This window comes from Onychostruthus taczanowskii, unplaced genomic scaffold, assembly GCF_017590055.1.
Source record: "Onychostruthus taczanowskii isolate IOZ18803 unplaced genomic scaffold, ASM1759005v1 scaffold32, whole genome shotgun sequence".
In the NCBI taxonomy this organism is placed as follows: Eukaryota; Metazoa; Chordata; class Aves; order Passeriformes; family Passeridae; genus Onychostruthus; species Onychostruthus taczanowskii.
Genome location: NW_024500572.1, coordinates 1,906,117 through 1,932,990, shown reverse-complemented (window position 1 = coordinate 1,932,990; position 26,874 = coordinate 1,906,117). Strand labels below are relative to the sequence as shown.

Below are 26,874 nucleotides of genomic sequence, written 5' to 3'. Positions count from 1 at the left end.
CAAACACAGCTGGGTTTCCACTCACACTCTCATCCCACTCTGCTGTCTGCAAGGCTTTGGTGCCCTTCAAACACACTTTAACCTTAAAGGGATGTGCCAGCAAGGTTTTGCCACTGCAAACCATGGCTGAACATTCCACCACTGCAAAACTGCTCAAAGTGCTGGCATTGCACAGAAAACTTCCAGAAATCCACGTTTCAGCCCAGCAGCAATTACAGGAAAGCTCCAGTCACCCAACCCAAGAGCCAGCAGGGCTGTGTTGCAGTCTGCTTTCCAGCCTCCAGCAGATTTGGGATCTCTGCAGTTCTCATCACTACTTCCAAGACCTGAAAAAGCAGGACATGGCCTTATCTGGTCTGGGTTAATCACAAACAAATCTTCCAAGTCAATACACCTCTTGGGAACTCCAGATCCTGAAACAGACACCAGGACCTTTAAAAAGCCAAAACAAATGAAAGTTTCCTTAAAATCCAATAAAAAATTAAAAGATTCTCAATGACTCCAGGGTGACTGTTTAAATTTTATCTTTTAAAAAAATCTTGTTATTATGCAGAAATGTCAATAGTATCTGAATTCCTGCCTTTCCAGTTTTCCTCCAGACTTTCCAAAAGCCCATTTTGCATCCAAGCTCAGATGAGGCAGAATACAAGTTATTAGAAACAAAAGCAAAACAAACAAGACCCTTTCATCAGCCAAATATGAAAAGGCCCCATCCCAACTACCATGTAAAGTAGAATTTGAAAAAAGCCCCGTAGATTAAATGCTCAAAAGCACTTTTACTGTTAAGGTCTTATTTACTGCACCAGCTCCGTGCTGACGAGGCAGGCCCGATTCCTCCCTTTCTCATGTAAATCAGGAGTTCATAGAAAATCAGAGTTCTACAGACATCAAATCCCTGTAGGATCTGAGTCACACTCAGTGTCTGTGAGTGGTTAACGGCAAGATTATATTTTGCAATGCTAAAAACCTTCATTTATTTATTCTCTTATTTATGGATGGGGCATTAATGCTTTATGAAGGTATTTGAGGGTAAACTGATATCTGGGAACGTGCTTTGCACAGACACAACAGCAGCAGGGGATGGAAAAAGTTCCAAACAGTCCTTTGAATTCCAATTTTACAGCATAATGCTGAATTCATAGATAGATAGCTGTGCCCTTTTGAAGGAACAAGCATCAAGACAGAAAACGAATTAAAATTTAATCTTATTGATTTCCACCAGCTCAATCTCAAGAGCAAGCCAGAGGAAACTGCTGCTGCTCCCCCTGCCTGCCCTGCATCAAACCCAGTTTTTCCGAGGGCTGACAGCAGACAGGGATGAGCTCCCGTGGCTGCTGGCACCCACAGGGGTGACGTGGGGACTGCTCCCAGCCCTCGGCACGGCGTGGTGGGTCACAGCACGAGGTGTCCCCTCCCTGGCACGGATGAAGTCACGCCACGTCCCGACGCCACCTCTCCCTCGGCGATAAACGAGGGCGATGTTTCAGAGGAGCTGGTCTGCAGGGACACGAGCACGGGAGCTGCTCTGTCTGCTGTCCTCTGAGCAGGAGTGCTGCTGGCTCTGGGGCACGGCAGGGACCCCCAGCCACCCTCACCTGGCTGGCAGAGAGCAGGACACGGGCACCCGTGGGCTCCAGGTCACCACAACAGTCACAGAGACGGCACGCGCACATAAGCAGGAATTTTTGGGACACACAGGTGACTTGCAGGAGAATTCACCCAGCTAAACCGTGGTGGGATGCTGGTAGCAGCTTCCTCCAGGACGTACTGCCAGCCCTGTATCCCAGGAAAGGCACAGAGCAATGCTGCTGTCCTCCCCGGGCTTAGCAAGGGACTTGGAAATTTCCATTTAAAGCACAAAAACATCTTCAGCCCAGGTAATTGATTTCAAGGGAAGGCAGGTGCAAGGAATCCCATGAATGCCCAGTGGAATAAAGCTACAGCTAAAAATACACACAGATGATCTGTCCTGGTTATGGGGATGTGAGGTAGAAGAAAGGTAAATTCTGTTGATACAATAACACATCCCAGAGCTGCAAATTAAAGTCCTCAAGGAGGCTGGGTCACACAGTCACCACCTCTGAGGTGCCAGACTCAGCAGAGATCAGCTTTCTTGCACAGGGGAGACACTAAAATCACTCACAGGGTTTAATTTAGGAGACCCCCAATGTCTCCATCACTGTCAGCCTCTGGATCAACCGAGGCATCCATCCCAACCTGATTTTTCCAGGTAGTTCTGTGCCACCCTACCAAGACCCAGCTCCTGGGGAGGAGCACCCTGCAGCCAAAATCGTCCCCTGAGCTTCCCATGCACTTTTCAAAGGCTCTTGGCAATTTTAGCTCCCATAACTGTTTTCAAACACAATTTTGTTTCTTCAAGGACTGAACAGACTTTTGAAAATAGGACTCAAATGTTTCTGACAATGCTGCCCACTGTCTGTTGTCAGATTAGTCTACAGTACCAAACAAGTTAACTCCCTTTCTCATAAATCCTTTCAGAAATGGTACAGTTGACACTTACAGTTGAAATTTTGGCTCGGAAACACAAATGTGTGTTTTTCTGTGTTATACTGCAAAGATTTCCCAAAAAGAACATTTTAGGCTGCAACTTCACAGCCCATCTTTGGACACCAGGGAAAATGGCTTTGGTTGGCACATAGCAGGGGAGAAGGCACCTGGATTTTGAATATCAACTGCTCCTCTACAATCCAAGTCTTCTTCCTAAAAAAAAGCTTCCCAAATGCAACCACAGCCTCATAGTCCAGGATTTGACTGCAGTCAAGAGCAGCTTCTCTCCACTCTTCCCCAGCAGAATTCGTACAGTCACCATTTTTTTCTGGAAATCAATTACATGTCCAGCAGAGTGTAGCAAGAGGGGATTACAGGTCACATTTTCCATAATTATCCTCTCTGACACCGAGGAACTTCTCAAATCATACCCGTTAAGTAGGTCACAAGAGGGAACCAGCAGCGTGATGGGCATTTAGCATCAGAAAACCTGAATTTGGAGAAAATGGGATACAGCCCAGCGCCGCCCTCATGCCAACCCCTCATCCATACCCAGCACGGTGGTGAGAAAAATATACAGACTTCCCTGATGAACCATAAGCTAAAATTAGAAACCATTCACGCCTGCAAAGCCACAGCTATCGCCAGAAGGAAAGTAGGTCACAGAATGGCTGGCTAACTTGATTTTCCGGCTTTCCTAGCTGCTCTGTCCTCACGTAACCCCTCCTCTCCCATGGACCGCTCTGGGTCTCTCCTTTGTTCGGGAATGACTGCGGGCAGTGTGCGGCTCCGGCACGGCCTGGCAGGAGCGGTGGGAACGGGGAAGCACAGACCCCTGCTTCACACAAAGCTCAGCCAGAGCCAGGCAGAAGCCCCTCCACCGAGCTGCTGCCTCCCACCTGCTCGGGGATCGGCACAAGGGCTGGCTTTCTGCCCCTTCCACAACGTTGCTCTTTAAAGATCGTTTCAGGCTTTGCCAGCACTTCTGGGGTGCTTTCCTTTCTCGCCTCCTCCTGAGGCCTGAATATCCTCTTTTTATTTGCATTTCTTAGCGTGCACTGCCTCCCTCAAGCAAGCCACAAGCCAAGCGATGCGAGTAAATCTGGCTTTCCTTCCCTTTGTGCATGGGCTGGAGCCCTGGCTCAGCCATTACTGACGCTTTTCCCACAAGTAGACCTCCAGGCATCAACTTCACTGCTTTTCCACGGCACAGAAGAGGCAGAAAAGCTTAAAATTTGGCTCAGTGACCTTCATTAACTCTAAATCAATACATTTCTATCCGGCTTGCAGTCCTTTGCTCCTACCACCTCACCTTGCAATTAATTGTAAAGCTGCAGGTCAGCACAGGAGTGTCTGGGTGTCTCCCACATTCAAAGACAGATGGAAACACCTGGAGGATCTACTGCCATCAAACCCACCCTACAGCTGACCACCAGCCACCCTTTTCCACCACAATCTCAACTGACTCTAATCCCAAGACCCTTCCTCTTCCAGCTTTCCTCCTGCTGGCCCCAAAGGCAGAGCAACCACCACAAAAATGTATCCCAAACATTCAGTACACGAGAGGCTGAAAGCTGAGCCCATGAATGCTCTTTAGAAGGGCAATTACATCCTGATTCCCACCCTTGTTACTGGAGCCTCGACAAACACAACACTCAGCACTGCCTTTCCCCTGCAGCCCCAGATCAGCCTCTCCCTGCTGTGGTACTGGAAAGGCTCCTTCCACCCCTCAGCCATCCCAGCTGGCCAGGGATGCTGCCAGCTCTCTGTGGCTCACAGACAGATCCTGTCCTCTCCAGAGGAGGAACCTGCCTGCAGCCTGCTCTGGTTTCTCTCAAGCCAAAGGGAAGGTTGTTGGTTGGAGTGTCCCGCCCGCAGACGGGCTCCTCACACACGACACGCAAGGGCACTTGACAAGAACAGGGAAGAATCCTTGCTTGCCCTTCCCTGGCATAATTCAGACATGAACACAGAGATTTGAAATCATACAAACATCTGGTGTCCAACGTGACCTTTGCTTGCTGGGCACCACCTGGAATGAGTGCACCCATCACAAAGGTTATGGTGAAACCCCTGGCACCAAGCTGGCTGAGATGCCCCTAACACTGACAAAGGGACACCACCAGCTCTGAGCACTGTGGGACAGTGTCCCAGGTGTTACGGCCATGGACTTTCCAGGAGAAATGTAGACCTCCATGCTTGCCCTCCACAACCTCTGCCACCACCCATGGGTGCCAAGGGACCACCCTGAGTGGTGGTGAGGCTTGGAGAGCAGACCCTGTCTGCTGTGAGAAGGTGGTGGGAGGGAATGTGTGACCCTTCTGCTGGCATGGGCAGAGATGAGGTGACAAAGCAGGACAGGGGGTTGGCAGGACACCCAGCCCTGAGCTCCAGCTAATGGGGACTGCCACAATGCAGGCTGCTGGGGATGTGATGGCTGAAGATCACCTCTCCCTCCTGCCTCACCACCATCACCCATTTCTTCCCCTTGTGGTTCAGCTACACAAGAGTGTCCAAGGAGGACAGGGCTCAAATGTACAGGAATAAAAATGTTTGAAAGCTCACTTTTTTTGAGCCTCCCCCTTGCACAGGAAGCACAATCCATCTAGCCCAGGATCCCCAGAGAGGACACTTGGTGGTGAGAATGGCTTTGAGGAACACTCAGCACTGCCCCCAAAGCCCAGGGCTGTGCAGCCATCACCAGCTGGTGCTTGCTAATGCTTCAAACTCATCGACCTCAGCCTTCACCCACTCACACAACAGACCGTGCCAGCTCTGGCTTTCCTACTGCTCAGGGGGAGAAGCAGATGGAAAAAGGAAAACCAGGAAAACTGCACTGCCTGGGAGCGCAGGGTAGGCGATTTTTTTTTTTTTCTTTTTAGGAGTCAGGCACCTGGATTTCTGCAGCTCCCAGTGAAATCGCAGGCCTCGCAATTCAAAATAATTAGCGACTGGTAGTTTTCCTTTTATGCAAAATCATCCTTTTTATCCAACACCTAAATGAAAATGAATATGCTTGATTATCTACCAAAGGGCCCAATTTCTGAGCATCGCTCCGATGCACACAGCAAAATTCATCTCTCCTCGGGCTGCTGTTACAGGCAACAGCTGATAAATGAGCGGTCAAGGCAGAGATCCAGTGCCAGGGATGCCAGCCTGACCTTTGTTAATGCTATTTACAGCATCAAATATCCACAAATCCAGCCACGGCTGCAGCCACATCCTTGCTGCTCCAGCCTGGGGGGTTTAGGGGCAGCCAGGAGGGCTCACAGCTGGCCTGCCAGTATTGGAGCAGCACAGATGTCACCCTCCATCCATGCAGCCCACCCACCACGTCAAAGCCCACCCCTTGAGGCAGCTTTCAAGCTGGTTCACTCCCAGAGGAGAGGATGAAGCAAACTGTTAAACAGAGAGGAGACTGAAGCATCTCTTGAACACTTCATCTCTAAGGCTGATCAGAGGAAAACCCCCAGGCAGGTTCTTCAGAAGACATTAGTGCTCATCTGCACCATCCTAACAGGGCTCCATCTATCCCACTCCCACGGCCTCCACCCCAAAGGTAACACCCAGGAAAATCCCCCACCTGATCCTCACCAACCTCCCCATCCCTGGCCGCGGTGACACGGCACAATCGTTTGTCCTTCCCCCATCTCCAGACTCACCCTGTTCTCGTCGTAGATGATCTGCACCAAGCTGCGATGTTTGGACTCGATAGGAGGGGGAGAGATGGGTTTTTCAGGCTCTGGTGGTTTGGCTGCTTCTTCCTCCAACTGTTGCTGTGGAAGGAGAGGGGGGAGGAGGAGGGTGAGTCACAGCGAGAAACGCAGCCGTCCCCGTCCACACGAGACTCTCTGTGGTGCCTTGACCGAGGCAGAAACCGCCCTGGTAGGAGATTTCCTGCGAGCCAGGGGCTGGGGAGGCACGGGGAGAAAGCAGAGCTCACAGCTGGGGAGGAGAGCCCACAGCAGCCCCAGCCACGCAGGCGCAGCGCTGGCCTGCCCCCGGCACCGGCCCTGTGCTCGTGGGTCGGCGTGCTTCAGGTATGGAGGAGGAGGACCTGCCTCAAAGGAGCCTCCTGGAACGGGCCCGAGGCTAGAAATAACGATTTGACTGGGAACACTTCAATGAAACCACAGCTCCAGCCCGGCTCCCTGCTGCTACCTGCCTCTGGAGCTGCTGCTGCGTGCAGGGAGAGGTGGAGGAGCCAGGGGTGATGAGCGAGGCTGCTCTCCACCCTCAGCTTCACCTTCCAGTGGAGTGGTTGGAGGAGATGCCTTGGGATGACTGTGCTCCATTAAATGACTCGTGCACCAGCCACCCCTGCACCCTGGTCAGCAGCTAAACCTGACATTCCACCTGCAACATCCCAGCCCTTCCCTAAGTTTGAGGAACTGCTCAGCTGAAAGAGGAAATCCCAGATTCCTCCAGGCTCCTCCTGGGACCAGCCTGTGAGGAGGGAGAGCGCAGCCGTGCGCGGCAGCTGCGGGGCAGCACAGGCACAGGAGAGGGAGAGGCTGTCAAAAAACGCTGAGGGTTTTTCCCTGCTAGGCTCTGAATCTCCAAATCTTTGCAGTTTGTTGTTTTTTCCTGCAGCTAAAGCATCCCCTGTTGAAGCATGAGGAAAATCGAGTGAGTCTTGTACTAGGAAGAAAATGCTCCTGGGACTTGGCTTCAGCACTGCCTTCCCAGAGACACTGGCAGATGCTGGCCTGAGAAGAAGGAGAGCATCTATTCCTCCTCCCCATCACCTCTACTCCTGCTGATGAAACCTTTAGCACACCAGGGCAGGAAGACATACCTGGGATGAACCCAAGAAAGCACTGAAGCACTCAGACAGGCTTGGCTAAGAAAACTCACACTCCTAAAATTGTGTTTCAGTAGATGAAGCACTCCATGCTGTGAACTCCACCTCCCCACAGGTGGACACCTCTCCCCACAGAGGGAACAGCAGCAGTATAGGGAAGACCAAGATAAAGCCAAAAAGGCTGCTGTTGCCAGCCAGAGTGGGGAGCAGGCTCTGGCAGCACAGGAAAGCCTGTGTCCCATAAACTGGCATCAGCCTTAGAGTTACTCCAGGCATGAGTGAGAAGAGCCAGGAACAAGCCAGCAAAAAGGATCAGATATATCTACGTCTCTTGGGGGAAATATTTGTGTTTAAAAAAAAAAAAAAAAAAGTCAAAGCATCCAAAACTTGGCTATATCGTTCTGGAAAGCCACAAAAATTCTGCCAAGTGGTTGGGTGTGCAGCAAGGGATTTCAGACGAGAGGGTTTGATGGCCTATCAGGAAACGAAAGTTTGCCACTAAGTGGAGGCTCATTAAAAACAGCTCATTAGAAGAAAAAAATACTAATCTAATTATAGCTGAAGTACAGTAGAGAATTAAACTCTGCTTGCTGTGGTGTAGCAGTGTATGGATATTAAAGGGCTGGATGCTGGGGTAAGGAAGTGAGGAGGGGCTGGAGGCAGCACCTGACTGCAGCCTCGACGGCTACTCCTGGGAGCCGTGGGAAATGGCAAAGCAAAATAGGTCAGGGTTCCCAGACAGGGACAAAATGGATTTCTTAAAGGTCTGCCACAAAAGCCAGGCTGGGACTGTGACCTTTACAGGGAGAGAGTGGGATGAGAGATGAGTCCTGATGGCTGCACACTCCCTCCCTCCACCCAGAGTGGCTGCCCCAGACCTCCCTCCTCTCCCCAAATGGAGGACAGGGCAGCAGTGTTGAAGATGCCACCATTAGCCACAACACCCACAGGCCAACCCTTTTCCAAGTGGAAGAGGTGCCCCCACCAGGAGAGAGACCCTTTGCCTGGACCATGTGCTACAGAGGGACACTGCAGGCCGCAGCACTGGTGGGAGGGTGGGTGGCACTTCAGGAAGGTCCCATCCCTGCAGGTAGCAGCTCTGTGCTGCACACACCTGCCTGGTGAAGCCAAGGCTGTCACACAGCACCCAGCTGCCATCACCTGGGCACTGGCGTGCTCCACCTGCCCGGGGAGAGCAGAGCCTTCCAGCCACAGGGCAGCTCTGAAAACCACCTTCAAAGGGAACACAGGAAACTCAGCCCGGTGGAAAGGGAAACCCTGGAGCTCTTCCTCGCAGGCGGCTCCACCTCCATCACCAGGTGGGAGTGTTGTACTCCCGGAGAGCCCTTGGCTGAGCTCAGCGCCCAGGGAGGCTCCGGCGCCACTGCAGAGAACAGCCCAGCAGTTTATTTCTCCTTCAGATCCCCGGTGCCGCTGCCAGGAATAAATGCATAAGGATTATCCTTCCCTGTCAGGAAGAGGGGGAGAGAGGACTCGGAGAGATTTAAGCGCATATGGCGCATGAATGAGCGGGGGATGGCTGACGGAGGTGGCCTCCTGCCAGGGGCGTGCAGGGTTTGGGGAAGGTTTCTCAGCTTTGCTTCTTGCAAAGTCCAGGCAGAGCCTTCCCTGCCATTTTTGGAACAACCAGAAAGAGAGAGATGGTGGATTGTGGTTGGTTGGGATTATTTTTTTTATTATTTTTTGCACAGCCTTTCCATACAAGCGTATTTAATTACCCTGAGAAGGCCTCCCAAAGACAGAGGGGAAAAGCATTAGGATATTCTGGCTGCATGCAACATCTCCTCTGCTCCACTGACGTTCCTGCAGGAGCAGTATCTGTTCCAGGCTCGCTGCTTTCCCTCACTCGTGCTCCTGCACTGACAGCTCAGATGCACAAAACGTTCCTGGAGCATCTCAGACAGGACCCCCTGCTCCAAAAACACTTCTTCCCAGATGTGCTAGCTCTGCTGGAGGACTGGGATGGGGAAGGCTCCAGCCAGAGAGGGAAGGAGGCCATAGTGGGGGGGGTTAGTTTTGCTACCATACAACTTTGCCACCATGTGCCAAAAATTAAAAAAAAAAAAAAAAAGAATAAAAGGAAGGGAGGGGACACTTTTACTGCCAACAGCCACTTTCACCTTCTTCCCCATTTAACAGAGAATTTTTGTGGGCAGGAAGAATCATAAAATTTGTTCTTAGGGAAGAAATAAAGCAACTGAGCAGCCAACAATAAAAACCCCATTTCCTCATGGAAAGACAGTTTGATTTTAAGGGCGAGGAGCATATGCTGCTCCTGTCAGCATCAGCAGCAGCTCCTCAGCATCCCTGAAAAGTCAGGCAGTGGATCATCAGAGCTGTCAGTCCTCCCAGCTGCCATGACAGGGACCTTCCCTGCCCTTCCCACTCAGGAAGCCCTTTTCCAGAGCAGGAAATGACTGGTTGGCACCTCTTTCCTCAAATGTGAGTAACAAACACGGACCAGCAGCCAGGTGCCCTCTCCAGGTGGGAGAGGACACCAACATTCTGTCTGAGCTTCCTGCGAGGGAGAGGGGAAGGGCTGCCTTCACCCCAAAACCAGCAAGAGGAACCTCTGTGGTTTCCATCACTCCAGATGTTCCTCTGGGCCCCCTGAGCTGGCACACAGGGCTGCTGCCTCACACCCCCAGCACAGCTGCTTCTGCTCAGACACCTCTGCAGATACACAGCTACACATGCAAAAAAAGGGTCCTTCATGTCAATTCAACCACACTGCTTGAAAACAAAATGAAAATATTCCTGCTTTGTCCTGCAGGACAGAAAGGAACTGTGTTTGGTATGGGAAAATACAGATCTCACAGGGAAGAGCAAGTGCATGCTCACTCTAAGGACCTCCAACAAACAGTTCAAGCAGAAGTTTTGCTCCATTCCCAAATTCCTATTGTAGCTACAACCCCTTGGGAAAGGCCAATCCTCTTGGGCAGTTTGGGATTAGCAGCCATCAAGGAGTTCAGAAATTCATCCCATGCAAAGAAAATAAAACAACCAGACAAAAAGAGGCAGAGAAATGATTTGCTTTAAAAAGTGAAAGCCCTTAAGTCTGGGTTTTTTCACAGATGTCCCTGAGGGTTTTGTCATATTAATCTCTTAATGGGTTTATGGTAATTATGTACAGGCCAACACTGAGTGGGCCATCCTTTTGCTGGTGAGTGCTCCTGTGCAAGGAAAAGCTGCAGCCAGGAAGATCAGATTCAAATCCCTGCTCAAGCACAGCCCTGACTGGAGCTGGATCAGATGCTGCTCAAGGCTGCAAGAGCTGGAAAGATCCAGAGAAAGGGGACTGGAGGCACTGCAAGGGCCATTTGGTCATTGCAGCAACGTTTAAACAGCCCAGTACTGAATACTGGCAGCAACAACAGCACTGGGGAGAGAATTGCTGGAAAGGAAAAAGAAAAGACCTTGTGCTATGCTGGGCTGTCCAGGTGAGTGGGACAAGCCAGGCTGTGCTTGCAGCCCTGCTGCTCACCACTTGCACATCCACTGCCAAGGCACCGAGGACACGTTTTTCTCTCCTGTAGGTTCTCTGACATGCAAAGAGCCACGAGCTGGGGTTCCAAAGCTCTCTCCCTCATCGTGTGACTGCCAGCTCCAGACTGCAGGCACAGCAGCCACCACCCCTGTGACACCAGGGAGCAGGGACACAGGTGATCCTGGCGCTGCCACTTCCCCTCTTGTGGCCACGCAGGGGCAAGGACAGGGCCCGTGCCAGCGTGCAGAAGCAAGGGCACGTGTTCCCCTCCAGACCACAGCCTCTTACCTGCTTCTTCTTCAGCTTGGAGATCTGCTGCTCCACCATGGTGATCTCGCGGTCCACGCGGTCCATGTTCTGGATGAGCTCCTCCTTGGAGAGCCGGGCGGGCAGCAGCTCCAGCTCGGCCTCGCCGTGGGCAGGGCTCACCGGCGACACGGGCTCCAGCTTGCCAGGCAGGCCACGATCCTGGGAAGCGTAAAAACAACCGGATCATCTCTCTCCTGGGAGACTCTGGATCCTTCTCTCGTCCTCCCACAGCTCCCTGGCCCATTCCCAGCCTTCTGAGATGCACAGAACCCTCAGAAAAACCTGCTAGACGAGGGAGGACCAGCTGTCAGATCACATCACCACAGTGCTCCACAACCTCCAGCATCTCCAAAGAGAACCAGGTTATTCTCCCAGGGACACGACAGCAGCTCTTCCTCCTGACAAAGCCTCAGAGGCTCACACCACCCTGAGTGCTGCTCATGTTCTCACAGGATCAATAAACCCATCCATATTCAGGAGCTCCCAGCACCACTGTCCCTTCGGAGGGCTCGAGGCTACACCACCTTCTCTCAAGGCAAAAATGAGACAACACAATCACCTCCTCCTCAGACAGTGCCACAGAGACAAGAGCAGCATGAGCCATGCTGAAGGAGAAGGGGTTAGGAGGGCAGCCCCTGGGAGGAAAGAAGGCTCCTAGCTCCTTCATGGCTGTCTTTCTCCATCTCTTCCCAAACCCTGGGGATACTCTGAGGGTTGGATGTTGAATGCACCCATCCAAATATGGAGAAAAAGGGGATAGGTGAGTCAAAATAAAAACAGACCAAACTGACATGTTTCAAATTCCAGGTGAAGAGGCTCTCAGCTCAACAAGACCCTTCAAGTCAGAGAGACTGGAGAGATCAGCAAAACCTCTGTGGCCATGACAGGGAGCAGCTCTAATGACCCAGGGCTGAGGGAAAACACACCAAAACATTCAGCTTTGCCCCCAGCAGTTAACACCTTTGCTGAGCCCAATTGCTGGTGTGCCAGGAGCAGCCCACAGCCACGCTGCCTCTCCTGCCTCTCCCTTCCCCTCTGCAGCTCCAAGGCAAGCAGCCCCCTCCTGCCCACCAGGGATGGTCACACCTGGGATGAGGCAGCTGTTTGACAGCCACTGGCCACACAGATGGGATCACAGCACACCACCAGCCTACCCTGACCCAGGACACTCCTCTCTGGCAGCCACCCAGCGCCTTAATTAAAAGTTTATCTATTCATTTGCTTAGTGAGAGGATGGATTTCTTTTCCTGGAGCGGGAGGAGAGGAGCAGTGGCTCCATTGGTAACCCTAAACCAGTGCTAGGCTGGGCAGGCAGCACAGTGCAGCTGCTGGGAGGGGAGGGGAGGGATGGGGGAGGCAAACAAGGCAAGAAGTTCACACAGCTCTGCCACCTTCATTACAGCAGCCCTGTAAGAAATCCAGCATTGTTCTGTGCTCAGCACCCTCCTCTCCGTGCTGACACCTGAGAAAGCCAGGGCTGAGCCTCTGCCCAGGTGTCCTCCTGCCATGATGGACCTGGATGCTGGCTTGTGGACCCCTCTGTTGGGCCTCTGCCCAGGTGTCCTCCTGCCATGATGGACCCCTCTGTGCTCCCCCAGCTAACCAGGCTCGTGGGTGGTGGCTCTGGGTTACCCACCAGCCCTGCTGCAGCTCATGCTGAGTGTGGTGAGTGTGCAGACAGCACCCAGCACTGCTCAGCATCCCAAGAGCATCTGCTGTGAGCCTCCACCCCTCCCTGCTGGATGCAGCCTGGAGGCACCAACGCCCTTCCCACTGCTGCCATCAAGGGACAGAAGGCAAAGGAGCACCCCAAAACCCCCCTCTCACTGTCCTGCCTCAGCCCCATCCACCTCAGGAGCACAAAGGCACAGAAATGCTAAGCTGGTTGTATCCAGCATCCATTAGAAGAAGCAGCATCCATTAGAAGAACATGAGAGCTTTCTGGAGAATCCTGAAGAGAAGATCCCGTCTTGTTTTACTTTCCTACTATTAGACATCAAAAATGGTCAGTCTGCTGCCATGAGAAGGCTTTGTGTTCTCCCCAAGTGGTTTTTTTTTTTTTGTGGTTTTGGTTGGTTTTTTTTTTCAAGTCAAGAGGAGCAGGACAACCACAAGAAGCAAAAGATAAATTAGCTGTTCATGAAATCTTGCTCAGATTAAGGCACAGGAAGGGGAAGTGGCAGTGGCTTGTAGGTGGGTAGGTTTTTCTAAAGGAAAGGAAGCTACCTGCCAAAAATGCAGGAGAGAAAGGCTCCTCACTGTGCACATGAAACAAATTATACTTTCTCTCATCTGTCAATGTGCAGGACAGGGCATCTTTAAACTCCTACTTGGAGCAAAACACCTTGGAAACCTGGGTCCTGATTTTTATCTTTTTACCCTGCAGAATCTGAAGCAAAAGAGCAGCAAAGCTGAGTAAGGGAAATAGCTGCAAGTCACAGCACAAACACCATCATCATCATCTGGTATTAGGAGATGATTACAGCAATAGAGAGAGGCAATGTCCTTGGACCTCACATACTGGGCACTGTCATGTCACAAGCACCTCTCTAAATCAACAAAATGACAAGCAGCAAAAAGAAGGAAAAAACAAAACTAAAGGCAAAAAAAAAAAAATCTTGTCTGTGCAGTGCTGACATCCAAAAAGCAGAGTTCATGGATTTATGCAAGGCATAAAAGAAGCCCTTATAAATCACAAAAGTGGGTTGAAAAGTGATATGCAAAGACCAGAGTCTGCTCAGAGCACAGGGAAGACCCCAATGGTCAGAGATATTTCAGCTAGTGCTCTGCTTCCCACAGCTCTCAAGAAACCCTCAAAATACTTTCCCCTGCTCTAGACAGTGTCAAACCCTGAGCAAGTGCAGGGTGAAATGTGAAATTCTCCTTATTAACGTGAAGTCACAGACTTCCCAACCAGCAAGAGCTGGGAGAGGTGGAATAAATCTGCTGGAGGGAAGAAAACAATTACTGCATTACTCAAGTTGATATTTTCTCAGTAATTATACTGTTTCCATGTGATTTGTTTTTACACACGGCTAACAGCTACTGCAGCTCCTGTTTATCCCTGGCCTTGTTTTGTGATTTAAATGATAACAAGGGTGGGTGTGAGGGGGGCAGAGGCTGCACAAACCTCCCCGCAGCAAGAGGAGGTGCTGGCACTGAGGAAAACAATTATCACTGAGGAGGCTGTCAAAGAGCAAGGCCAGACTGTGGGGTGGGTTTCTTCCACATGCTTAGGAATAAAAATTCCCAACACAGCTGACGGAGCGAGGCTGCTATAAAGCAGTGACTTTAAATACATGCAAGAAAGAGAGGAAGGAGAAGGATAAGACAACTGCCTATTGATGCCTTGAAGAGCACGTAAGTCTCCAGGTAAATCTGATGTCCCTGCCTTCAGACACACTAACACCTGGTCCACAAGAAAAAAATTATATTGGGAACCCCAAGCGTGGTCCCAGGACACACTGGAACCTGCACCAGTCCATCTCCACCTGCTTATTCTGCATTACTGACCCAGCCTGTGATACTCACAGAGAAGGCATGTGAGCTGGAGGGATTTAAAAGAGCATCTGTGCCCTGCTTCAGCTCAGCAGCTACAGCTGGATGCAGCCCAGCCTTCCTCAAGGGTCATTTTTTCAGCTGCTTCCCACCCTCAGGAGACAGCACATTGGTAGCTCTGCTCCATCTGCACCTAACTCTTGCTGCAAAGTGCATTTTGACCTTGCTGATCCCTTGACTGCATCTTCAAAACTCCCCAGTGGAGCTTCCAGACCTCCAGAGCCCAGCAGAGCAGAGCTGCTTGCCTGGATGAGCCTCAGGATGTCCAGCACGGCTCACGGTGTTTGCCCTACATCTCATCCTCAGGTTCCCTCTCTGCCTCTCTAATCCAGATCATTAGTGATGTTCCCCCCCCAAGCCCAGGACAGAGATTTAGGGATGCCACAGGTTCCCTCTCTGCCTCTCTAATCCAGATCATTAGTGATGTTCCCCCAAGCCCATGACAGAGATTTAGGGATGCCGACATCATCTCTTCCACAGCCTGTTCACTTTCTAATTATCAGCCAGCAGCAGCATTTCCTGCTGGAGCGCCAGGAGGGATTATGAGGTGTTATCTTCAACTCCTGCCCACTCACACATCTCCTGTCCTCACGGGCTGGAGGAGATTGCCAAAGCAGGGAGGATAGGCTGGGGCCACTCCATTTGTGCTCAAATTAATTCCCAAAAAAACCCCTCACATGAACTTGTGATCAGGGGATCTCCTTGTGGGGATGCCTCCGCCACCTGAGCGTCTCATGGCAGCACTGAGCCAGAGAACATTCCAGCACTCCACCAGCCAACACCTCTCCCAAATCCCCATCCGTGTGGGGCTGTGCCACACTGCAGAGCCAGCAGCTCATCCTCCCTGTCCAGGAGCCCAGGGATGAGCAGCATCACACTCTGAGCAGACACCGAGCCCCCAGGGCTTCCCACACTCCCTGGGATGAGAACCACACAGGAAAGCAAAACCCCACTTGTCCATCAGTCAGGTTTTTAGGTAAAAATATGCATATAAAACTCCTAAGTGAGCCAAATACAGACTAAAGGAATTTGGTTTTTTAATTGGAAAAGCGTCCAACACATTCTGACATATCTTAAGCCCCAGGATGACAGCACTGAGAGAGGGAAAAAGTTATGGAGCTGAAAATTAATGTCTCGTTTCCCCAGGGAGGTGCACGAGTACAAAAAGTCAGGGAGTCCGAGCAGTGAAAAGTACATCGAGTTACTGCAATTCCTTTGTTCGTGGCCATCTGCTGTGCTAAGGGCTCCTTCTGCAGCCTGCCCCTTCAATGGGGTTTTAATTCTGAAATACAGCTGGGCTCTAGCTGGGCTGCATCCCCACGTGCTCCAAGGGCTGCCAGAGCAGGATGGAGACCCGAGTGTGCTCTGGGGAGCACCTGGGGTGCTGCTCACCAGCCAGGAGCACGTGGCTGTTCCCCTGCAAGGCCAACCAGTGCTCCCCAGGGATGCCAGCTGTGGGACCAAGGCGTCACCCACCTCCTTCCTCCATCCCCACTCTCCATGGCATGTGCAAAAACAGGGATTGCTTTCAATGGATGCAGCCCACTACGTGCTCTCATGGGAATTCATGAAGCTGGGGACCAAGGAGCTGTCTGAAGACAAAGCCAGGGGTATTTTTTAAATTTAATTTATTTTTTTTTAATAGATCTGACTTTACGAGCAGGCCCACAAAATTCCTTTCCTCCGTAATCCAGCTGAATTCCACGCAGACAGAGCAGAAAACATCCCAACAATTTCTAAAGCTTGCACGAAAGTAGGTCAAAAAACTTCCCCCAATGTTTCAACAGCTTGAAGCAATTTAATTGCAAAACCAGTACCAAATGCTGACCCCTCCCTCCCTGGCAGATTTATGAGGGTGGTAAAACCTTGCCAGCCTCAGTAAATGCAGTAACCAAAGCCTTGTATCTGGTCTCCCAAAACTTGCTCCTGCTCTGAAGAGCTGTTCCGTGGTGTTGCAGATGCTGCTCTGGATCTCAGCGCTGCAGAATTCTACAGCAGCACCGCCAAACAGCCTGACGGGCTCAGCCTAAAATAACGGGTCAAATTCGGAAATCCTGACTCAGGCAAACTCCCACAGCACCGAAGGCATTACCCGACAAATGGATGCTGTGCCTTTCATTCCCTTCCTTTATTATCCCCATTAGTGGATAATAATTGCATCGAATGCCAGCGTTCCCCACTGACTTAGGAGTGATGAATTCTCACCTACCCATCTACTCATTACAGCGAGGAGCTAATTGCTCCACCTCTCATTAAGAATTCCCCAACACTGCCTATTCTGCATCCCTGGATTTTCAGCTGACCTTAAGTTTGTTCCAACAGTAACTGTCTGGACTGAAATTTTCCATGCTGAATATCAGCTTTAGGCATTTTTAGTCTTTTTTTTTTTTTTTTTTTTTTTTTTTTTTTTCCTAAACAGGGAATTCCAGCCAAAACAACTCTGTCACTTCCAAGAACAAGTTTACAAGAAAATATGCCTTTCTGCAACATTCAGAAAAATTCTGGGAACTTTTTCTTTGAGCATCTTCAGTACAGTTGATACATCTGGTAATTCTCTCTGCCAGCGATTTGCCTTTTGTTAACACTGCAAAAATGTCCAAGCCAAAGGAAAAAAAAATTAATAAAAATCTCATCTTGGTGCTTGCCTTAGGGGAATGACTTGGAATTGAGCAGGCAGGCAGAGTGAGGTCCTGGTTCTGGGAAGCTGCAGGAAAGGAATTGCACTTCTACAAAGGGAAGGAAAAGGCTGAGATGGAAGAGATGCTGGCATGAGTGGAGCATTCCAGGCCAACAGCAAATGCTCCAAAAGAGCTGTGAATAAATGCACGGTTTGGGCAGGTACAGACAGCCTGAGCCCACCCAGCAGATGAGGAGGAGGGAGCAGAGCAGCCCCTGACCCACCCAGCACAGGGCAGAGCCTGTCCCAGGCTGGGACAGCAAACACAGGGTCCTGCTGCTTCCAGCAGACAAGGGCAGGACAAGTTAAACTCAAGCCCTTCCACTCCTCCAGCTGCAACTTGAATGTTCTTTCTGTAATTTGTTCGGCCAGCAGCCACCCGTGCTGACACTGCACACACGAGCTCATGCTTGAAACCTCTTAAAAAGGACCAAACTACAGAAATGCCTCCTGCATGACGTGCCAAGGCAGGGAGGGAAATTTTTAATTGCCCCATTTGGCCCTCAGCCAGGCAGTGGGGTCACCCCCGGCTGCAGAACAGCATTTTAAAGGAAATGGGGAGCTCATGGCAGAGCCTGGCTCCTCCTTGCTGGGGCTCAAACCTCCCCTGCACTCCCTGGGGTCAGCCCATTTCGGGCAGCTTTCACAGGAATCTCTGAATCATCACCAGAGCCTGTTTTAGCATTCCTACTTGTGCCTGCTGCTCACAGAGTTTCTTTAGGGAGGCAGGGAGGTGCCTGCCTGGGGGTGCAGGCACAATCCCCAAACCTCCTGCAGCAGCCTAGGAAGCACCTTGTCACCCAGCCCCACAAACCTCAGGGGGATGAACACTCACTCCATGCCTGTCAAAGCTTTAGTCTCCCATTTTTATTTTTTTTTTCAGTGTCACTCATCCTCTTTCAATTACCACATGCAGCAAAGCAAGTTCTGAGTCTTCCCAGCATGTCAACCAGGCATGGATGAAACATCAAGGTCCATCTTAATCCCAGCAGGCAAGTTCCCTCTGAGAGAAGGTGCTGGAATAGTCCCTGCCAAATCCCAGCTGTCCCTCAAGCAGGTAGAAAGCCCTCCAGGCCTAGATATTGTTTGAAAAGCAAGCTCAGGTGTTGTAAAAAAGGCTTCTGCAGAATAAAAATCCCTTTTTATACCAGTGCAACAGTCCAGTGAACAGCACAAATACCATTGCACTGCTGGGACAGTGCCTGCATCCACAACCATCAGTCCTGCAGAAGTGGGAGCTGGGCACTGCATCTGCTTACATCTGCTCTGCTGAGCATCCTGACAAAAAATACAACTTCCCACCAACTGGAAAAGCCAAAAAAGCAGGTGGGCAACCAGTGAGCAGGACTGCAGCCACTGCAGCATCATGTGCTGGAAACACAGGGCCAGATCCTGAGCCAGGCTCAGCACCAACACAGCCAGCACTGTCCTGGGGTGCTGGGACACCAGAGCCCTGTGGGATGGCTGGGAAGGGCAGCACAGAGCTCCACAGCATGAACAGGGCAGCAAATCTGCTCCCAGGAGCTCCACAGCATGGACAGGGCAGCAAACCTCCTGCTCCTCTGCTCCCAGGAGGGACTGACAGGCTGCTCCCAGGTGGGCTGTGCCCAGGAAGCTCCAGCTCATTCACTGGGTGATGCCAGGTGCATCCTCCAGCACATGGGCAAAGATGGGAGGAGGAGGGAAAATCCACCACGGCAGCTTCTCCAAACCTCACTGATTTAAAAATAAAAAATTGAGGGGAAATGAAAAGACAAAAGCCCTTCTCAGCCTGGTGTTATCAAGCAGAGGAAATGAGACTTCTAAAGCTCCCATTCAGAGAGGAGTGGGGGAGAGAAATCCCACTCCAGACGCACTTGAACGAACAGCTTTTGAAATGGAAATGTTGCTCTTCAGAAACATTTAAATTTCCTCCTATTGCCAGGGAGGAGGCAGGAGGCTGAGGAGGAGCAGGGACTCCTCAGCCACACACATCCCAGCGGGATACGCACAGGGCAGCCCTGTGAAGCAGGGGTTTGTCTGGGAGTTAATCAGGATGGCACACAACATCAATATTGGGAATTTGGCTTGAAGGGGAATCAGATTTAGAGGGGAGGGAAGGGAATGATTGAAGACAGCTCTATTTAACCACTTCTGCTGCAAGTGAGATACACTTAAAGGCAGCAGCTCACACTCCCTCCCTCTCTCACAACCATCCCCCAAAATTATTTTCCCCAAATCCCAGAGACTGAGCTGCCTACCGAGGAGGAGATTGACTGATGGAAAAAGGAAATGCAAACAAGATCTAAAATGGTTTGAGCAGCAGCTGAGCTGCGTTGTGGGACAACCCAGACCTCCTCTTGCATGCAAGAGCCACTGTACCAAGCCAAGGCTCCCAACAACTCTCCCAAGACTCACAGCACAGGATGAGGAGTCCCAGGATGATGTCCTGGATGATGTTCAGCCCCAGCAGCTCCCGCTCCAACTGTGTCAGCTCCCCAAACTGAAGTAACTGCTCCTAACGGAAGCCAGCGAGCTGAGCCTGCCAGCTGCACGTCACCACCTCGCTCCAGTGTCCTCAGGGTCACTACTGCAGGGTCTGCCTGTGCTCTCAGGTGTATGAAGCAGGACATCAAATACCTCTCAGCTGTAAAAACCATGAGGGACAAAGCAGGGACACCTCTGCTGCCTCTCCACTGCATGAGGAATCCACCAGCAGCCCTCAAGGCTGTATAAAGCACATCCAGTGAGCATCCCAAAGACCCCAGGAGCAGCTCTGGGATGTGGGACACAGCCCAGCACGGCCAGCAGCCCGGCAGGCTCGGTGCTGACAGGAGCACGGGTGGTGCACAGCCCCATCAGCTGCACCATCCCTCAGAGCCCGCTGTGCTCAATGCCTCATTGTTCTAAAAATTGTGCAGACACGTGGAAGGGGCTGCCTCCACACTGGATGCTTGTTTGAGGAGCATTTTGCTTGTTTGAGGGGCATTTTGCTTGTTTGAGGAGCCATTTCCTTCACTGCTCTGCCTGGTTTTCCATCAGGAGTGGCATGCTGTGGTGGCAGGTGGGGACAGTGGCAGCCAGCCCCAGCCCATGGGGCAGGATGGTGGGAGGAAGCAGAAACAGCATCTCCCAGGACCAGGAAACACAGCAGGATCTGCTGCTTCAGATCTCAGCTGGCAGCCAAGCCCTGCACCTCAATAAGCCCAGGAAAACATACAACACAAACCTTACGTGGGAGTTTTGGGTTTATGTGGAGGTTTTTTTTTTTTTGCCATAATAACCCTGCCCCCATACAGCAGCAGAGATGGGCTCAAGGTGCTGGGAGCATCTCAAATGTGTCACACCTTCAGCATCGCTCAGCTCTGCCATCAGAGCAGACTGGCCAAGGAAAAACCAAACACCAACAAGAGCATGGGACAGAGCAGTTCCCAAAGGGCCAGAGCAGAAACACCACTTCTTCCTGGGAATGGCTGTGGGACTTGCTCAAACCACAAACCTTTCCCAGCCTGTTCCTGCAGAAAACCATGAAGCATCTCTGCTTCCCCAGACCAGGGAATTACAGAGAAACCTGAACACCTCAGCTCCCATAGCAAGAATAAGCCCACAGTGAATTTGTTATTATCTGTTAGCAAAGCAGCAGCTTCCCACCAAGGCTGGAATTTCCATCTTGGTTTGGCAGGCACAGGGCTGTGAAATGATTACTGTGTTTACTTTTCCTTTGCTAACTATAAAATCCCATTCCACTGCCCTGCCAAGAATGACTGAAGCTAATAAAATTCAGGCATTTGGAAGAAAGCAATAATAAACCTCCCTTTTGGGGCCTTTATGATGAAATTTCCCCACTCCAATCAGCGATTATGCTGCATTCATGAACACCAGTGATGTCTCCAAGTGCACCCAGATTGACTCAAATCAATATTTAGCTTTGCTCGAGACTGGGAGTCTTTCTCCTTGTGGCAGCTGAAGGCAGAATCACTGAACAAGGCTAGAAGAAGCCTTTGAAAAAACAGCTTACAAGAATAGGAGGCAGCATATATAAATACATAGACATGTATTTGTGTATATATATATATATATATATGAAATGTAGGCTTTTCATTTACCTAAAAACCTATAGAAAGTATACACACACGATTTCACAAATTTACAAATCTCTCTCCAAATATACTGAAAGCCTTTCATATAATGCACTGTATATCTTTATGTACACATACCTGCCTATTCTGTAGGAGTTTTTAGTGTTTGAAAGCCTGCAACGTTCCTGTGTTTACATCTGCCACTCTGTCTGCTGCCGAGGCAGAAACACATTAGCTGCTGGGGGCAATCTGTTCTACATCATACCTGAGATGGCTGCATGAGATAAAATAACACAGAGCAGAAAACCAGCTCGAAATAAAAGCCTGTGCTTGGTTTGGTCACGTAACCACGTGTGACAGCTTGACCTGCACGAGGCAATGGCTCTTTTTTAAGCAGCCATGGGAACAACAGCGTCCAAAGTGGAGATGAGAAGGCAGAAAGGATCACTGCTGCTCCTCAGGGAACAGCACAGGAGGAGAGAAATCAGACCCTGTTGGGGCAGTGACCAAGCACGTTGCTCAAAGCCAAGCCCAGGAAGCATTAAGGTGCAGGCAGAGGAGGGGAGGCAGTGCTGTGGCAGCAGAGAAATCCACTGTGGACACGTGCTGGAGCAGGATGCCACGGGCTCTGCAGCCATGGGAGAATCCCTCAGGATGCAGCAGAGGACTGGGAAACACCACAAGCACTGCCCATCTCCTCCTCTCCTGCTTGGCACTGCCAGAGGACAGTGTGCTTCTTCCTCTCAGGAAAGGGTATCAGGTGCAGGATTAAGGCCAGATGAAGGCAAGCAGAACCTGGGCAGAACACTGGCACCTGCCAAAAATGCTCTGTCAGAGCACTGAGATGAGCAAAGAGTAACTAGACAGGTGAGGACTGCAAGGAGGTGGTTCAGGTCATTTCATCCCACACTGCTTCTCCCCAACTAGCTCCTACTTTTGCTCCACCAAACCTGGGGTAGGGCAGAGCACACGAGCCAGCTCTGCTGCTGGGTAAAAGCCCATTTCCAAGGACAGAGGGAACAGGCTCCACTGTGCTCTCTCTCCTTATCCTCCTGGAAAAAGGTGCCAAGAATTAGAATTACATTTTTCGAGAGCAGCAGAACAAGCCAAGGGCCTGTCAGCTTGTCCTAAAACAACCCCTCTCTGCTCTCCGAGCACGCAGCCAGCATTCCTGACACACACCAGCGTCCACGGCCCCCCGGCCCCCCCATGCAGCACGGGGCTGCAGAGCCAAAAAACCCTCAGTGTGCTCTGCCTAAAGCACAGCCAAGGAGCTTTTCTGTTTAAAAAGCAAGTTTAGGTCCAAAAAGAAAGGAGGTTCTCAGCGAGTGATTTTAACTAGGCCCTTTGGCACTCGACAGTTCCTCTCTTGTTATGGATGCTAAGGGTGTTGTTAGGAGATGAAGCTCCACGAAGCACGAACGTGAAGTCACAGCGCTTTAGCAAGGGCTGTTGCCATGTTCAATATGTTATTACAGCTCCATCTCCACAGGCACAAAGAGCAGCACCTCATCTCTGCCAAATCCATCTCTGAAATCACTCCCCCACTCCATCCCCTCCAGCAGCAGCAGGCAAACACCATTGATTGCTGTTGCATCTCCTCCACAGCTTCCACCCCACGCTGGGAAGGAAGGTATTAGCATGAAATACCCTCCTCCTCAAGACACAGCACCCAGAATCAATCTGATGGGTGTCACAACTCACTGGCTTTCGTTGTGTGAGTCAGGACTGCTGATGGGCTGCACTTCCCAGCCAGGGAGAAGTACAGTGCCAAAAATGTGCTCGGTGCTGTACATCCACAGAGAAGTCACCCAAGCTGTTCCCAGGAAGAGCCTTGGGTAGGAAGGGCATGCAGGATGCTGAACAAGGAGGGAGGAGCAGTTCAGCTGTGAGATGTACATGCTTGCAAATGGGTAACAAGCTCCTGCTGCTTGGTCACCTGCACTAACTCGACAGATCCCACACAACCCATCCCAGGGTGTGCCTAGATCTGGTGGGAGCTGGAGCAACGCTCCCTGCCCAGCAGCTCCCACACCCCCTCCCAGAACATGAGGGAAAAGAAGAAAACAGATCAGAAGAGACTACAAGGGAGGAAAAAAACAGCTAGGATGTTCTTGTTACCAGGACCAAACTCTTCCCTTGACTTTTATTACAGGAGAGGAATTTTTAACACAAATGAGCACAACCAGCTGAGCACAGGCGAAAATGGTGGTTGGCACAGCCATCCTCACCCCACACCATCCTCATGCCCTGGAGACCAGCATCAGTTCCTGCCATACCAGCACTATTTCCTAAATCCCACCTGAGGACCGACAAAGCAGCAAGCTAGCTCTCCTCTCTCCTGCACTTCCAGGACAAAACAGGGCACATTAGAATTCTTGCTATCAGATAAAACAGATACATACAACATGTAAAAACACTTCCTAGATGGAGAAGAAAAGTCTCCATGAATGCACACAGCAACACTGCCTCCTGCAAGCACAGAGCCAGAAATATTTCTTCCAATTACAGGGGTGAGGCACACAAAGTCAGGGGACTTTCTTTCCCTCCAGCAGATCAGGTGAGATGTCGCACTGCGCGAGCCTTGTAATATTGACTGAGTGGAACAGAAAAGTCCAATTATGCAAATGATGAAGCAGGCTCCCAGAAGCAGCCAGCCTTATCACACCGTCCTTCGCCACCACTGTGGCTTGAAAGGCAATTTAAAAGGTTGTTTGGGATGTCAATCACCACAAACGAGCTGAAGAAGTGTGAAACAACCTCTGCTTGAGGCACCAGCAGTTCTCCTGTTGGTTTTCCAGCTGCACTGAGCCTTGGCCCTGCTCTCTGTGGCTCGAGGAGCACTGCAGGCTGGAGGAGACAGGGAAGGGGAGAGCCAGGCTGCAGGCAGCTCAGGGAAGGGTCAAAGGTTTTTACATCCTGCCTCTGGAATGTTTCTGCAGCCCATGAGGGTTTTTCCTGCCATACCCGAGCCTCTCAGACCACAGTTCAGTTCTTTGGCCACAGGAGCTTCAGCTGAGAAATGGAATAAAACCAGTTGTCTTGCAATCATGGTGCTCCTTTCCTTCGCCCCTCAGCCCAGGTCCAGATGGAGGAGCCAAACCTCTCACAAGGACTATGCAACGCCCAAAAGCATCTGTTTTTCAAATGAAACCAGCACAAATCCATGCATGGGATGGAGATTCCAGATACAACACTCCTCAGGCTGTTCCCTTGGCTTCCACACTGGTGCATGGCACAGGCTGCTGACCATCCCCCTGCAGCCATCCTGGCACAGCGGGCAATGGAATGGACTGCCAGGCATGCCAGGAGAGCCACTCTGCTTGCACACCACAGAAGTGTGTGTTCACAGGCAGCTGAGCAGGGATTGACACACTGACACTCATCCCATCCTCCCATGATTTGGAAATTATCTGCAGAGCAGGGAGGGGAAATCCAGCCAGAAGTGTTTGTGCTGTGGCAACGTGAACAACGCAAATATTTCAGCTTTTAAATATGTTTGGAATGACAGAGAATGCCAACACGTCCCTCATCTTCCCAGAAATAGCTTTGAATCATTGCTCCCCTAACGTAAATTCCCCACCCCACCAAATAGGTTTTTTTTTGCAACCAGATTTCTATCAGGCACAAGTCGACAGTGTGAGCGAGCACATGGCAGATGGGTGGGTGTCAAACACGTCACAGGAGGATCCTCCTGACTGCACAAGCCCAGCTCCACTCGAGCTGCTGGGCTCAACAACCCCACGCCACTCAGTCCTGAGGAGTGCCCAGTCCCACTGGCCCAGCTTCAGAGGGAGAGCCCAGCTGCAAGGAGAGTTAACAAGAACTGCTGTGCTCTGCAGGGGAAGGAGGACAAAAGCAGGAAAGACGTAGGTGTGTTTGTACCCGCTGAAATTGTTTCATTTCACTGCTCAGATCTGAGGTTAGAGCTGCTTCTACAGAAGTCCACTCCTCCAAGAAGCGGTGGGGAGGCCACACAGCATGTGGAGAACCCCACAGTCCTCAGGACAAGGAGTTCTTCTCATGGCAGAGTGTTTGAGGAATTTCATTTCCCACAGGGCCGGTCAAGCCAAGCACTGCCACAGGTCTCTGCATCTCACTTGGGTTCTGGATAACTGGGATGGAGCTGGATGGAGCTGGGATGGATAACAGGGTGCTGGCAGCATTGCTGTGTCCCCTGGGCATTGGTGCTACCCCAGCTCCACAGGATCCCTCTGCCTGGGCATCCTGCAGGGCTGGTTGGCAGCCAGATGTGGGCACAGCCACAGCTGGCCAAGGAATCATCTCCCCCTCTCCCAGCAGGGAAACCAGAGCCGTGCTGTCTCTCGGCCCCCGCTTGCAGACATTCCGCAAAAGCCCAAGAAACAAGCCCAGAGCTCTTTTGCTCAAGTGAAAAACAACCTCCCGTGGGGAAGGGAGAGCCCCGAGTGATCCCCGCTGCACACTCAGAGGCTATGGGAGGACACACGCCCAGGGACGGCCGACGCTCACAGCTCGTTCCACTCTCCAGCCCCTCTGCGCTATTGTTCCACAGCAATAAATCACGGGGAGGCGCTGGAATTCCGGGCTGTTTCCTACGGGAGGGAGCCTGGGGTGCCGGAACCGAGCTGCTGCCTGGCTGTGCCTGCTAATTCCCCCGGCGAGCGCCGTGCTGAGCCCTGCTCGCTCCCACGCATCCCGTCGCAGCACCATGGCTCTCCCGGTTCAAAGCAGCGTGTCCGCCCCCTCCGCTCCCTTCCCCCAGCCCTGGATTACTCAATTAGAGATTATGCCTTTGCCAGTTACCTCCAAGCCAACTGGGGCCTCTGCCAAGGTCAACACAAGTTCCAGCCAGTTTCATTAATAACTGCGAGACCAGCCCGCTGGAAACTCTGAGAGGTTAATCCCAGCAACAGATCAATGTTCCCATAACAAAGCCACGGAGCAGAAACGCAAGTGATGATTTACCAGCCAGCCCAGCTATCTGTGCTGGGAGCTGTGGCACTGCTCCTCCAGCCCACACCAGGGCAAACCCTGCTGCCAGGCACCTGAGCCTCCTGCTCCTCTCCCCTGGTGCATTTGTCAAGGGATGGAGCAGCCACCAGGGACCAGCAGTGCCAAGGCACGGGCCAGTGAAGGAGGAGGAAGCCGAGCTCCCGAAAGGCCTTTCTGCTCTCCTTGGTGCCCTGCCAGCCTGTGGCCAGGGCAGAAGCTAGCAGGCTGGCCAAGAGCCTTTTCCATCCCACAGCCTGTCTTCCAGGAGTTCATTGTAAATTGGGCTCTGGAACGGGCAGCCAGTGTGAAATTTGGCATGTACGCTGCTGGCTTCAATGCATCATTAAAAAGGCATTTCAAATGTGTTAATTCCTCCTTTTTCAATTAATTGCTTTTAAAGCTGCATTGATATGCATGAAAGCAAAATACCCTCTGCCCTAATTTCTGTTTTGCCATACCTATTTCCTGACCTTAGTGC

The 26,874-nt window shown here is 51.3% G+C and overlaps 1 protein-coding gene across 12 annotated transcripts in view; it reads right to left on the bottom strand.

Annotated features, from left to right (window-relative positions):
• The window catches only part of NCOR2 (nuclear receptor corepressor 2), a 229,991-nt gene that overhangs the window by 104,612 nt on the left and 98,505 nt on the right, over positions 1–26,874 (bottom strand). For all 12 annotated transcript variants that reach the window (XM_041410484.1, XM_041410491.1, XM_041410492.1 and 9 more), the window contains exons 5-6: positions 11,109–11,288; positions 6,171–6,284 (exon numbers count right to left, since the gene is read on the bottom strand). In XM_041410484.1, the coding sequence (XP_041266418.1) occupies positions 6,171–6,284; positions 11,109–11,288 (294 nt within the window). The remainder of the gene's footprint in view (positions 1–6,170; positions 6,285–11,108; positions 11,289–26,874) is intronic.